Source organism: Camelus bactrianus, chromosome X (genome assembly GCF_048773025.1).
Source record: "Camelus bactrianus isolate YW-2024 breed Bactrian camel chromosome X, ASM4877302v1, whole genome shotgun sequence".
Taxonomy (NCBI): domain Eukaryota; kingdom Metazoa; phylum Chordata; class Mammalia; order Artiodactyla; family Camelidae; genus Camelus; species Camelus bactrianus.
Window position 1 is genome coordinate 116,280,542 of NC_133575.1, and position 14,971 is coordinate 116,295,512.

Genomic DNA, 14,971 nt, shown 5'->3' on the forward strand with positions numbered 1-14,971 from the left:
GTGGTTTTGATTTGCATTTCCCTGATGGTTAATTATACTGAGCATCTTTTCACGTGCCTGCTGGCCACCTGCATTTCCTCTTTGGACAAATGTCTATTGTGGTGTTCTGCCCGTTTTTAGTTGGGTCATTTGTTTTTTTGATGTTGAATTGTATGAGCTGTTTATATATGGTGGTTATTGCTCCCTTGTCAGTTGTAACGTTTGCAAATATTTTCTCCCCTTCAGTAGGTTGTTGTTTTAATTTAGTCAGTGGGTTCCCTTGCTGTGCAGAAGCTTTTAAGTATAATTAGGTCCCCGCTGTTTATTTTTCCTTTTATTTCCTTTGTTTTAGGACATGGATCCAAAAAGTTATTGCTGTAATTTATGTCAGAGAGTGTTCTGCCTATGTTTTCCTCTAGGAGTATTATAGTATCCAGTCTTAAATGTAGATCTTTAATCTATTTTGAGTTTATTTTTGTATATGGTGTTAGAGAATGTTCTAAGTTCATTGTTTGACAGGTAGCTGTCCAGTTTTCCCAGAGCCACTTATTGAAGAGACTGTCTTTTCTCCATTCAATATCCTTGCTTCCTTTGTCGTACATTAATTGACGGTAAGTGTGTGGGTTTACTTCTCGCCTCTCTATCCTGTTCCATTGATCTGTGTGTCTGTTTGGGGGCCAGAACCGCACTGTTTTGATTACTACAGCTTTGTAGTATAGTCTAACATCAGGGAGCATGATCTCTCCAGCTCTGTTCTTCATTCCCAAGATTGTTTTAGCTATTGGGGTTCTTTTCTTTTTCCAGACACTTTTTTAAATTATTTGTTCTGGTTCTGAGAAAAATGCCATTGTTATTTTGACAGGGATTGCTTTGAATCTGTAGATTGCCTTGGGTAGTATGGTCACTGGGTTGTTTGGTCAACAACACTGATTCTTCCAATCCAAGAACACGGTATATCTTTCCATCTGTTGGTGTCATCTTCAGCTTCTTGCATCAGTGTCTTGTAGTTATTGGAGTACAGGTCTTTGGTCTCCTTAGCTAGGTTTATTACTAGATTATTTATTCTCTTTGATGTGATGGTAAATGGGATTGTTTCCTTGATTTCTCTTTCTGATACTCCTTTGTTAGTGTATAAGATGCAACAGATTTCTGTATATTAATAATAATATTTAATAAGCTTCAGTATCTTAGTTTGTGAATGATATTGATTATACACGTACTGGTACTTAGGCAGCCCAAGACTGAGTTTTGCTATTTTGTAAAACAAATTGGGAAAGTTTCCATCATACTGTGTCATGCCAAAGTAGGTAACACCGCATCGGAATAGAAATTTACTTGGAAATTGAGAGAGAGTGATCAGCACTAAAATCGGTGGGGTCAAGAAAGAGAGAAGTAAAAGTAAACGATAGGTAATTATTGGCTCCTTATCCCTTTTCTTCTGTCAGTCTATAAAATTATAATTATGTGTGTATAACCTGGATTTGTCTGGCTTAGTTAAGAAAGTAGGAGAAAATCAACCTGGATCAGTAGGATCCCTGCTCACCATCTCAGTTCATCCGCAGACGTTCACCGAGCCTCTGCTCTCTGGAGGGCTCGGTGTTAGCAGTGGGGACACTCGGAAAAGCAGGACAGCCCACACCTAGGACAGTCTAGGAGCCGCAGTCACATCGGGAAGTTGGTGAAAGGTCTCCTAAGTCCCATAGGGCAAATAAAAATAGGGCGAGGGGGTGGGGGTCCGGGAGAGAGCACCCAAGTGTAAGTGCCCAGCGCCAGGGCAGTTCGGGGCTTTGGGAAGCTGGGGGGGAGGTCCTTCTGTGGGAGGTGATGGTAATGAAGCTGGGTGGTGGCGGCAGGCAGACGTGCAGACGGCACTTGTTAGTGGTGAGAGGAACGTGTCAGGTGGGAGATTGCTCTGAGAAGTCCCTCTGGGATCGTGGATACATCTCCTGGGCGAGGGGGGAAGGTGTACTTTGTTCAGGGATGCTTAGAGACCTGGTTATCCTGCCTGAGCTGCTAGGACACTCAGAATGCTCCAACTGCAGGGAGGAGTGGCGTTTGACGTGGCTCACAGTGTACTCCGTCCTGGCATATATAGTTGAAGAGGTTTGGTAACCGCCCCAAACTTGGGGTAGGATTTACTGGGGTGTGTTCTTGGAAACGGTCTGCTGGACACTTACACTGATGGGTCAGCTCCCCTCGATGGTCAGAATCCAAAGCCATAGATGAGGAATGGTCCTGGACATCGCAGGGAGGAAACACCCACCGAGGCTGAATTCCAAACAGGGAATCCACCTCCGGCCCTCCCGACAGCCCTGGGAGACCCCCGGGCACGGGGTCCGGATGTGACGGGCGCTGATGCCCCCTCCCTGGGGGGTGAGAGAGGTGAGGGCCTGGGTGAGGGAGGCCGGCTTCAGGTCTGCACAGGGAAGGAGCCCAGCGCTGCCAGGAGTCAAGGTAGAACCGTGTGGAGGGACTCGGGTTGCAGGGAATCCAGGTCGGTTCTGCTGTCAGCCCTGGGAGACCGCAGGCAGGGTTGCGGGGATCAGTGCCCCAACCCCCACCCCCGCTTCCCTCTCGGGGGTCCTGGCTGTGGAGGGGCCTGGGTCCAAGGGGAGCAAACTGAGGTGGGCAGAGGGAGGGGCCCAGGCCCAGCCTGGAGCCCAGGTGAGGAGCAGAGGGAAGGCTGAGGGACCCCCAGGGAATCCATCTCAGCGCCTGGCGTCCACAGTCCTGGGAAGCCCTGGGCTTGGTGGCCTGCTGTGAGTCCACAGACGCCCCTGGGGGTCTCTGGGCAGTGAGGGCCTTGGTGTGAAGGTGTGGGCTCGGCTCAACAAGGGGGCGTCCCAGGACCCGCCAGGGCTCAAGGTGAGGACCCTGACGGAGGACAGCATGGGCCCCACAGATCCCCGCCCCTGCTGTCAGCCCTGGGAGGGCCTGGGTGGGATGAGCACTCGTGGGGCCCTGACTTCCTGACACCCGGGTCTCCGAGGGACGGGGGTCCTGCGATGAGGGGCGGGGCCTCGGGTGGCCAGAGGCTAGACGACACGACGCCTAAGTGACGACCCTGAGGGAAAACTGAGGGGACCCCGAACCCGGAAAAGAGGCCATCCCACAGAAAGGGGCCCTTGCTATCAGCTGTCCGGAGGCCCGAGGGCAGGACAGGTCCCCGTGTTGTGTCGTGACTGCGGCACCCTGGTCTCACAGAGACCGGGGACTTCGTGTGAGATGAGGGGGGGACCCTGGGATCTGCAGAGGAGAGAATCCGAGGTCCCACTGGGAGTGAAGGTGACGACCGCGAGCGAGCAGTGAGGGACCCTGGACCCCAAAACACAGTCGGTCCTGGGAGGCCATAGGTCGGAATAAGCACCGGCGGCATTTCCCGCCATCCGGGTCTCGGAGGGACTGGGGTCCTGAGATGAGGGGCGGGGCTTCGGGGGTTCCAAGGGGAGGCTACATGCCGCCTGAGTCAAAGTGAGGACCCCGAGGGAGAACGGAGGGATCCTGGACCCCAAGACAGTGTTGGACCTTGGAGGCCTTGGGGCAGGGTGACCACCAGTGGCATTTCCCGACATCCGGGTCTCCGAGGGACTGGGGTCCTGGGATGAGGGGCGGGGATTGGGGTGGCCAGAGGGGAGACCACATGCTGCCTGAGTCAAGTTGAGGACCCCGAGGGAGAACGGACGGATCTTGCACCCCGAGACAGTGTTGGACCTTGGAGGCCTTGGGGCAGGGTGACCACCTGTGGCGTTTCCTGCCATCCGGGTCTCGGAGGGACTGGGGTCCTGGGATGAGGGGCGGGGCCTCGGGGGCTCCAAGGGGAGGCTACATGCCGCCTGAGTCAAAGTGAGGACCCTCAAGCAGGAAGGAGGGGCCCCTGATCCCAGAAAAGTGGCCATCCCACAGAGAGTCGCCCTTGCTTTCAGCTGTCCGGAGGCCCGAGGGGACGACAGGCCCACGTGGTTTGTCCTGACTTCCGCATTCGAGTCTCAGACAGACTGGAGACATAGTGAAAGGGAGGGGGCCTCAGGTCTGGGGAGGAGAGAATCTCAGGGCAGCCTGGGAGTGAAGGTGACAACCGCGAGTTAGCATTCAGGGACCCTGGACCCCAGAACAGAGTCAGTCGTGGGAGGCCATGGGGCGGGAGGACCTCGGGCAGCAGTTCCTGAAATGCGGGTCTCAGAGGGACTGGGGTCTTGGTATGACGGGCGGGGCCTCAGGTGGGCTGAGAGGGGAATCCCAGGTCCTGCCAGGAGTCAAGGTGACCCCGAGGGAGGAGTGAGGGACCCGAGATCCCAGAACAGAGGGGACGCAACCGATCCTGCGCCTGCTGTCAGCCCTGGGAGGCCTCAATGCGGGATGAGCACACGTGGTGTGTCCTGACTTCGGCATCCAGGGCTCAGAGAGACCGGGGACCTACTATCAGGATGGGGCCCTCAGGTGGTTGGAGAGCAGAATCCCAGGTCCCGCTTGGAGTCCCGGTGAGGACCCTGAGTTAGCGCGGACAGGACCTCCCACCCTAGAAGAGTGGGAACCTGCCAGAGCCCAGGCCTCCTGCCAGCACGCGGGTCCAGGGCTGTGCCACAGTGTAGATCCGAGGTCTCCCCTCCTTTCTCTCCCAGGGGCTCCAGACACCGGGAAGGCCTAGGTCTGAGACACGTGTTCTCGGGTCACAGAGCACAGGAGGCTGGCAGTGCCAGGACTGAAGGTGAGGTGTGGGCCCTGAGTGTGTACCCGGGGGCTCCCGGAACAGAGGGGACCGCACGAGGCCAACGTCCACTCCACACACCCCGTGTTGCCCCCAGAACCTCGGGCTGTGCCGGCTGCACCCTGAGGAGCCGCCTCACTTCCCCCGTCAGGTTCACAGACGACCGTCCACCAGGAGGAGAGCCCCTGTGAGGCCGAGGGCACCCCTGAAGAGGAGACCTGTAAGTAGCCTTTGTCAGAGCCCCCCACGGTGGGTTTCTCAGCCCGGGCCACTGACACTCCCTTTCTTCCCCAGGCCCGTGGGTCCCCATCTGTCACCCCTGCCCTCGCTGCTCTCAGCTGCCCGACACCACTCACCGTGCCTCCCGTTCAGATGCGTGACCTCCACCACACTGAAGCCGACTTTCACGACCCAAGAGAGGCTGAGGATTCCGAGGATGAGCAGGACATTTGGGTTGAGGAGGAGGAGGGCGCATCCCCGTTGTCTCCCTCCTCCTCCTCCTCCTCTTCCTCCTCCTCCTCCTCCTTGTCTTCCTACTCAGTCCTGTTCCTGGGCAGTGGCGAGGAGGTGGCTGATTCTGGGACACCCAGTCCCGCGCAGAGCCCTCAGGGTGTCTGCCCCTCCCCCACAGCCGTGGCAGCCCCTCCCTGGAGCCAGTCGGAAGACAATGGCCTCAGAAGCCAAGGTGAGGAGGGGCCCAGCACCGGGCAGGACCCGGCAGATGCCGAGTCCCGGCTCCACGATGCATTACATTTGATGATGGTTGACCTGATGGGCTTCCTGCTCCACAAGTACCGCACAAAGCAGCCGACCTCAAAAGAGGAAATGCTGAATGCGGTCCTCAGAGATGACCAGGACCACTTCCCTGCGGTCTTGAGCCAAGCCTCTGAGTGTCTGCAGCTGGTCTTTGGGGTGGATGTGAAGGAGGTGGACCCCAGGGAGCACTTGTATGTCCTGGTCCCCACCCTGGGCCTCACCTACGATGGCATGCAGGACGATGGGCAGAGCATTCCCAAGACTGGCCTCCTGCTGATACTTCTGGGTGTGATTGTCCTGGAGGGCGACTTTGCTCCTGAGGAGGCAGTCTGGGGAGCACTTAGCAAGATGGGGCTGTGTGCTGGGAGGGAGCACTTCATCTATGGGGAGCCCAGGGAGCTCATCACCAACGTGTGGGTGCGGGAGGGGTACGTGGAGTACCGGCAGGTGGCCAACAGCGATCCCGCTCGCCACGAGTTCCTGTGGGGTCCCCGGGCCTACACGGAGACCAGCAAGCTGCAAGTCCTGGAACATTTCCTCAGGATCAATAGAAGGGGTCCCAGTTCTTTCCCGTCCCTGTCTGAAGAGCGAGTGAGTGATGAGGAAGAGGGGGCCTGAGCCAGACTTGCAGCTGGGCTCCTTCTAGGCCCCAGTCCGGCAGCTTCTCCTGCCGGGCAGGAAGTGAGGCTGACTCTTCACTGTGTGTCTGAGGAGCAAGCAGTCAGCCTTCTAGGTAGTGAGGGCCCGGGCCAGTAGGGGGGGACACGGTGTACAGCATCTCTGGGCTCCTGTTCTCTACAATGATATGGAAATTCATCTTCATTTCCTTTAGTGATGTTTCAGATGTTATTCGTTTTAATAAATATCAATATACTTTATTTTATTATACAGTCTTTTTAAAGATTACATTTTATTTACAGTTATGAGAAAATATTGGTTATATACCCCTTGTTCTGCAATACATTCTTGAACCTTCCTTACACCCAATAGTTTGTACTTCCCACTCCCTCACCCCTATATTGCCCCTTGCCCCTCACCCCTCCCCACTGGTAATCAGTAGTTTGTTCTCTATGAGCCTGCTTCTTCTTTGTTATACTCACTAGTTTGTTGTATTTTTTAGAGTCCACATATAAATTGATATCATACAGTATTTGTCTTTCTCTGTCTGATTTATTTCACTTAGCATAATGTCCTCCAAGTCCATCCATCTTGCTGCAAACGGCAAAATTTTGTTTTTTATGGCTGAGTAGTATTCCGGGGTGTGTGTGTGTGTGTGTGTGTGTGTGTGTGTGTGTGTGTGTGTCTGTGTGTGTGTGTGTCCATTCATCTGCTGATGGACATTTAGGTTCCTTCCACATCTTGGCAATTGTAGATAACGCTGCTATGAATATTGGGTGCGTGTATCTTTTCAAATTAGTATCTGGTTTTTTTTTTGTTTTGTTTTTTGTTTTTTGAGATGTATACCCAGGAATGGAATTGCTGGGTCACTTGGTAGTTCTAGTTTTAGTTTTTTGAGAAACGGCATACTGTTTTCCAGAGTGGTCACACCAATTTACATCCCCACCAACAGTGTAGGAGGGATCCCTTCTCTCCACATCTTCGCCAACATTTGCTATTTGCGTTCCTTTTGAAGGTAGCCATTCTGACAGGTATAAGGTGATATGTCATCGTGGTTTTGATTTGCATTTCCCTGATGGTTAATTATACTGAGCATCTTTTCACGTGCCTGCTGGCCACCTGCATTTCCTCTTTGGACAAATGTCTATTGTGGTGTTCTGCCCGTTTTTAGTTGGGTCATTTGTTTTTTTGATGTTGAATTGTATGAGCTGTTTATATATGGTGGTTATTGCTCCCTTGTCAGTTGTAACGTTTGCAAATATTTTCTCCCCTTCAGTAGGTTGTTGTTTTAATTTAGTCAGTGGGTTCCCTTGCTGTGCAGAAGCTTTTAAGTATAATTAGGTCCCCGCTGTTTATTTTTCCTTTTATTTCCTTTGTTTTAGGACATGGATCCAAAAAGTTATTGCTGTAATTTATGTCAGAGAGTGTTCTGCCTATGTTTTCCTCTAGGAGTATTATAGTATCCAGTCTTAAATGTAGATCTTTAATCTATTTTGAGTTTATTTTTGTATATGGTGTTAGAGAATGTTCTAAGTTCATTGTTTGACAGGTAGCTGTCCAGTTTTCCCAGAGCCACTTATTGAAGAGACTGTCTTTTCTCCATTCAATATCCTTGCTTCCTTTGTCGTACATTAATTGACGGTAAGTGTGTGGGTTTACTTCTCGCCTCTCTATCCTGTTCCATTGATCTGTGTGTCTGTTTGGGGGCCAGAACCGCACTGTTTTGATTACTACAGCTTTGTAGTATAGTCTAACGTCAGGGAGCATGATCTCTCCAGCTCTGTTCTTCATTCCCAAGATTGTTTTAGCTATTGGGGTTCTTTTCTTTTTCCAGACACTTTTTTAAATTATTTGTTCTGGTTCTGAGAAAAATGCCATTGTTATTTTGACAGGGATTGCTTTGAATCTGTAGATTGCCTTGGGTAGTATGGTCACTGGGTTGTTTGGTCAACAACACTGATTCTTCCAATCCAAGAACACGGTATATCTTTCCATCTGTTGGTGTCATCTTCAGCTTCTTGCATCAGTGTCTTGTAGTTATTGGAGTACAGGTCTTTGGTCTCCTTAGCTAGGTTTATTACTAGATTATTTATTCTCTTTGATGTGATGGTAAATGGGATTGTTTCCTTGATTTCTCTTTCTGATACTCCTTTGTTAGTGTATAAGATGCAACAGATTTCTGTATATTAATAATAATATTTAATAAGCTTCAGTATCTTAGTTTGTGAATGATATTGATTATACACGTACTGGTACTTAGGCAGCCCAAGACTGAGTTTTGCTATTTTGTAAAACAAATTGGGAAAGTTTCCATCATACTGTGTCATGCCAAAGTAGGTAACACCGCATCGGAATAGAAATTTACTTGGAAATTGAGAGAGAGTGATCAGCACTAAAATCGGTGGGGTCAAGAAAGAGAGAAGTAAAAGTAAACGATAGGTAATTATTGGCTCCTTATCCCTTTTCTTCTGTCAGTCTATAAAATTATAATTATGTGTGTATAACCTGGATTTGTCTGGCTTAGTTAAGAAAGTAGGAGAAAATCAACCTGGATCAGTAGGATCCCTGCTCACCATCTCAGTTCATCCGCAGACGTTCACCGAGCCTCTGCTCTCTGGAGGGCTCGGTGTTAGCAGTGGGGACACTCGGAAAAGCAGGACAGCCCACACCTAGGACAGTCTAGGAGCCGCAGTCACATCGGGAAGTTGGTGAAAGGTCTCCTAAGTCCCATAGGGCAAATAAAAATAGGGCGAGGGGGTGGGGGTCCGGGAGAGAGCACCCAAGTGTAAGTGCCCAGCGCCAGGGCAGTTCGGGGCTTTGGGAAGCTGGGGGGGAGGTCCTTCTGTGGGAGGTGATGGTAATGAAGCTGGGTGGTGGCGGCAGGCAGACGTGCAGACGGCACTTGTTAGTGGTGAGAGGAACGTGTCAGGTGGGAGATTGCTCTGAGAAGTCCCTCTGGGATCGTGGATACATCTCCTGGGCGAGGGGGGAAGGTGTACTTTGTTCAGGGATGCTTAGAGACCTGGTTATCCTGCCTGAGCTGCTAGGACACTCAGAATGCTCCAACTGCAGGGAGGAGTGGCGTTTGACGTGGCTCACAGTGTACTCCGTCCTGGCATATATAGTTGAAGAGGTTTGGTAACCGCCCCAAACTTGGGGTAGGATTTACTGGGGTGTGTTCTTGGAAACGGTCTGCTGGACACTTACACTGATGGGTCAGCTCCCCTCGATGGTCAGAATCCAAAGCCATAGATGAGGAATGGTCCTGGACATCGCAGGGAGGAAACACCCACCGAGGCTGAATTCCAAACAGGGAATCCACCTCTGGCCCTCCCGACAGCCCTGGGAGACCCCCGGGCACGGGGTCCGGATGTGACGGGCGCTGATGCCCCCTCCCTGGGGGGTGAGAGAGGTGAGGGCCTGGGTGAGGGAGGCCGGCTTCAGGTCTGCACAGGGAAGGAGCCCAGCGCTGCCAGGAGTCAAGGTAGAACCGTGTGGAGGGACTCGGGTTGCAGGGAATCCAGGTCGGTTCTGCTGTCAGCCCTGGGAGACCGCAGGCAGGGTTGCGGGGATCAGTGCCCCAACCCCCACCCCCGCTTCCCTCTCGGGGGTCCTGGCTGTGGAGGGGCCTGGGTCCAAGGGGAGCAAAGTGAGGTGGGCAGAGGGAGGGGCCCAGGCCCAGCCTGGAGCCCAGGTGAGGAGCAGAGGGAAGGCTGAGGGACCCCCAGGGAATCCATCTCAGCGCCTGGCGTCCACAGTCCTGGGAAGCCCTGGGCTTGGTGGCCTGCTGTGAGTCCACAGACGCCCCTGGGGGTCTCTGGGCAGTGAGGGCCTTGGTGTGAAGGTGTGGGCTCGGCTCAACAAGGGGGCGTCCCAGGACCCGCCAGGGCTCAAGGTGAGGACCCTGACGGAGGACAGCATGGGCCCCACAGATCCCCGCCCCTGCTGTCAGCCCTGGGAGGGCCTGGGTGGGATGAGCACTCGTGGGGCCCTGACTTCCTGACACCCGGGTCTCCGAGGGACGGGGGTCCTGCGATGAGGGGCGGGGCCTCGGGTGGCCAGAGGCTAGACGACACGACGCCTAAGTGACGACCCTGAGGGAAAACTGAGGGGACCCCGAACCCGGAAAAGAGGCCATCCCACAGAAAGGGGCCCTTGCTATCAGCTGTCCGGAGGCCCGAGGGCAGGACAGGTCCCCGTGTTGTGTCGTGACTGCAGCACCCTGGTCTCACAGAGACCGGGGACTTCGTGTGAGATGAGGGGGGGACCCTGGGATCTGCAGAGGAGAGAATCCGAGGTCCCACTGGGAGTGAAGGTGACGACCGCGAGCGAGCAGTGAGGGACCCTGGACCCCAAAACACAGTCGGTCCTGGGAGGCCATAGGTCGGAATAAGCACCGGCGGCATTTCCCGCCATCCGGGTCTCGGAGGGACTGGGGTCCTGAGATGAGGGGCGGGGCTTCGGGGGTTCCAAGGGGAGGCTACATGCCGCCTGAGTCAAAGTGAGGACCCCGAGGGAGAACGGAGGGATCCTGGACCCCAAGACAGTGTTGGACCTTGGAGGCCTTGGGGCAGGGTGACCACCGGTGGCATTTCCCGACATCCGGGTCTCCGAGGGACTGGGGTCCTGGGATGAGGGGCGGGGATTGGGGTGGCCAGAGGGGAGACCACATGCTGCCTGAGTCAAGTTGAGGACCCCGAGGGAGAACGGACGGATCTTGCACCCCGAGACAGTGTTGGACCTTGGAGGCCTTGGGGCAGGGTGACCACCTGTGGCGTTTCCTGCCATCCGGGTCTCGGAGGGACTGGGGTCCTGGGATGAGGGGCGGGGCCTCGGGGGCTCCAAGGGGAGGCTACATGCCGCCTGAGTCAAAGTGAGGACCCTCAAGCAGGAAGGAGGGGCCCCTGATCCCAGAAAAGTGGCCATCCCACAGAGAGTCGCCCTTGCTTTCAGCTGTCCGGAGGCCCGAGGGGACGACAGGCCCACGTGGTTTGTCCTGACTTCCGCATTCGAGTCTCAGACAGACTGGAGACATAGTGAAAGGGAGGGGGCCTCAGGTCTGGGGAGGAGAGAATCTCAGGGCAGCCTGGGAGTGAAGGTGACAACCGCGAGTTAGCATTCAGGGACCCTGGACCCCAGAACAGAGTCAGTCGTGGGAGGCCATGGGGCGGGAGGACCTCGGGCAGCAGTTCCTGAAATGCGGGTCTCAGAGGGACTGGGGTCTTGGTATGACGGGCGGGGCCTCAGGTGGGCTGAGAGGGGAATCCCAGGTCCTGCCAGGAGTCAAGGTGACCCCGAGGGAGGAGTGAGGGACCCGAGATCCCAGAACAGAGGGGACGCAACCGATCCTGCGCCTGCTGTCAGCCCTGGGAGGCCTCAATGCGGGATGAGCACACGTGGTGTGTCCTGACTTCGGCATCCAGGGCTCAGAGAGACCGGGGACCTACTATCAGGATGGGGCCCTCAGGTGGTTGGAGAGCAGAATCCCAGGTCCCGCTTGGAGTCCCGGTGAGGACCCTGAGTTAGCGCGGACAGGACCTCCCACCCTAGAAGAGTGGGAACCTGCCAGAGCCCAGGCCTCCTGCCAGCACGCGGGTCCAGGGCTGTGCCACAGTGTAGATCCGAGGTCTCCCCTCCTCTCCCAGGGGCTCCAGACACCGGGAAGGCCTAGGTCTGAGACACGTGTTCTCGGGTCACAGAGCACAGGAGGCTGGCAGTGCCAGGACTGAAGGTGAGGTGTGGGCCCTGAGTGTGTACCCGGGGGCTCCCGGAACAGAGGGGACCGCACGAGGCCAACGTCCACTCCACACACCCCGTGTTGCCCCCAGAACCTCGGGCTGTGCCGGCTGCACCCTGAGGAGCCGCCTCACTTCCCCCGTCAGGTTCACAGACGACCGTCCACCAGGAGGAGAGCCCCTGTGAGGCCGAGGGCACCCCTGAAGAGGAGACCTGTAAGTAGCCTTTGTCAGAGCCCCCCACGGTGGGTTTCTCAGCCCGGGCCACTGACACTCCCTTTCTTCCCCAGGCCCGTGGGTCCCCATCTGTCACCCCTGCCCTCGCTGCTCTCAGCTGCCCGACACCACTCACCGTGCCTCCCGTTCAGATGCGTGACCTCCACCACACTGAAGCCGACTTTCACGACCCAAGAGAGGCTGAGGATTCCGAGGATGAGCAGGACATTTGGGTTGAGGAGGAGGAGGGCGCATCCCCGTTGTCTCCCTCCTCCTCCTCCTCCTCTTCCTCCTCCTCCTCCTTCTCCTCCTTGTCTTCCTACTCAGTCCTGTTCCTGGGCAGTGGCGAGGAGGTGGCTGATTCTGGGACACCCAGTCCCGCGCAGAGCCCTCAGGGTGTCTGCCCCTCCCCCACAGCCGTGGCAGCCCCTCCCTGGAGCCAGTCGGAAGACAATGGCCTCAGAAGCCAAGGTGAGGAGGGGCCCAGCACCGGGCAGGACCCGGCAGATGCCGAGTCCCGGCTCCACGATGCATTACATTTGATGATGGTTGACCTGATGGGCTTCCTGCTCCACAAGTACCGCACAAAGCAGCCGACCTCAAAAGAGGAAATGCTGAATGCGGTCCTCAGAGATGACCAGGACCACTTCCCTGCGGTCTTGAGCCAAGCCTCTGAGTGTCTGCAGCTGGTCTTTGGGGTGGATGTGAAGGAGGTGGACCCCAGGGAGCACTTGTATGTCCTGGTCCCCACCCTGGGCCTCACCTACGATGGCATGCAGGACGATGGGCAGAGCATTCCCAAGACTGGCCTCCTGCTGATACTTCTGGGTGTGATTGTCCTGGAGGGCGACTTTGCTCCTGAGGAGGCAGTCTGGGGAGCACTTAGCAAGATGGGGCTGTGTGCTGGGAGGGAGCACTTCATCTATGGGGAGCCCAGGGAGCTCATCACCAACGTGTGGGTGCGGGAGGGGTACGTGGAGTACCGGCAGGTGGCCAACAGCGATCCCGCTCGCCACGAGTTCCTGTGGGGTCCCCGGGCCTACACGGAGACCAGCAAGCTGCAAGTCCTGGAACATTTCCTCAGGATCAATAGAAGGGGTCCCAGTTCTTTCCCGTCCCTGTCTGAAGAGCGAGTGAGTGATGAGGAAGAGGGGGCCTGAGCCAGACTTGCAGCTGGGCTCCTTCTAGGCCCCAGTCCGGCAGCTTCTCCTGCCGGGCAGGAAGTGAGGCTGACTCTTCACTGTGTGTCTGAGGAGCAAGCAGTCAGCCTTCTAGGTAGTGAGGGCCCGGGCCAGTGGGGGGGGACACGGTGTACAACATCTCTGGGCTCCTGTTCTCTACAATGATATGGAAATTCATCTTCATTTCCTTTAGTGATGTTTCAGATGTTATTCGTTTTAATAAATATCAATATACTTTATTTTATTATACAGTCTTTTTAAAGATTACATTTTATTTACAGTTATGAGAAAATATTGGTTATATACCCCTTGTTCTGCAATACATTCTTGAACCTTCCTTACACCCAATAGTTTGTACTTCCCACTCCCTCACCCCTATATTGCCCCTTGCCCCTCACCCCTCCCCACTGGTAATCAGTAGTTTGTTCTCTATGAGCCTGCTTCTTCTTTGTTATACTCACTAGTTTGTTGTATTTTTTAGAGTCCACATATAAATTGATATCATACAGTATTTGTCTTTCTCTGTCTGATTTATTTCACTTAGCATAATGTCCTCCAAGTCCATCCATCTTGCTGCAAACGGCAAAATTTTGTTTTTTATGGCTGAGTAGTATTCCGGGGTGTGTGTGTGTGTGTGTGTGTGTGTGTCTGTGTGTGTGTGTGTCCATTCATCTGCTGATGGACATTTAGGTTCCTTCCACATCTTGGCAATTGTAGATAACGCTGCTATGAATATTGGGTGCGTGTATCTTTTCAAATTAGTATCTGGTTTTTTTTTTGTTTTGTTTTTTGTTTTTTGAGATGTATACCCAGGAATGGAATTGCTGGGTCACTTGGTAGTTCTAGTTTTAGTTTTTTGAGAAACGGCATACTGTTTTCCAGAGTGGTCACACCAATTTACATCCCCACCAACAGTGTAGGAGGGATCCCTTCTCTCCACATCTTCGCCAACATTTGCTATTTGCGTTCCTTTTGAAGGTAGCCATTCTGACAGGTATAAGGTGATATGTCATCGTGGTTTTGATTTGCATTTCCCTGATGGTTAATTATACTGAGCATCTTTTCACGTGCCTGCTGGCCACCTGCATTTCCTCTTTGGACAAATGTCTATTGTGGTGTTCTGCCCGTTTTTAGTTGGGTCATTTGTTTTTTTGATGTTGAATTGTATGAGCTGTTTATATATGGTGGTTATTGCTCCCTTGTCAGTTGTAACGTTTGCAAATATTTTCTCCCCTTCAGTAGGTTGTTGTTTTAATTTAGTCAGTGGGTTCCCTTGCTGTGCAGAAGCTTTTAAGTATAATTAGGTCCCCGCTGTTTATTTTTCCTTTTATTTCCTTTGTTTTAGGACATGGATCCAAAAAGTTATTGCTGTAATTTATGTCAGAGAGTGTTCTGCCTATGTTTTCCTCTAGGAGTATTATAGTATCCAGTCTTAAATGTAGATCTTTAATCTATTTTGAGTTTATTTTTGTATATGGTGTTAGAGAATGTTCTAAGTTCATTGTTTGACAGGTAGCTGTCCAGTTTTCCCAGAGCCACTTATTGAAGAGACTGTCTTTTCTCCATTCAATATCCTTGCTTCCTTTGTCGTACATTAATTGACGGTAAGTGTGTGGGTTTACTTCTCGCCTCTCTATCCTGTTCCATTGATCTGTGTGTCTGTTTGGGGGCCAGAACCGCACTGTTTTGATTACTACAGCTTTGTAGTATAGTCTAACGTCAGGGAGCATGATCTCTCCAGCTCTGTTCTTCATTCCCAAGATTGTTTTAGCTATTGGGGT

At 53.5% G+C, this 14,971-nt stretch overlaps 2 protein-coding genes across 2 annotated transcripts; both read left to right on the top strand.

Moving 5' to 3' along the window:
- The first annotated feature begins 5,013 nt into the window (after window positions 1-5,013).
- LOC141576402 (melanoma-associated antigen 8-like) lies at window positions 5,014-6,161 on the top strand. Its single transcript, XM_074359520.1, has one exon. It carries the CDS (start codon window positions 5,057-5,059, stop codon window positions 6,056-6,058), a length of 1,002 nt encoding a protein of 333 aa, XP_074215621.1. The 5' UTR covers window positions 5,014-5,056; the 3' UTR covers window positions 6,059-6,161.
- Window positions 6,162-12,092: 5,931 nt separating this feature from the next.
- On the top strand, window positions 12,093-13,684 carry LOC141576378 (melanoma-associated antigen 8-like). Its single transcript, XM_074359433.1, has one exon. It carries the CDS (start codon window positions 12,162-12,164, stop codon window positions 13,167-13,169), a length of 1,008 nt encoding a protein of 335 aa, XP_074215534.1. The 5' UTR covers window positions 12,093-12,161; the 3' UTR covers window positions 13,170-13,684.
- The last annotated feature ends 1,287 nt before the right edge of the window (window positions 13,685-14,971 follow it).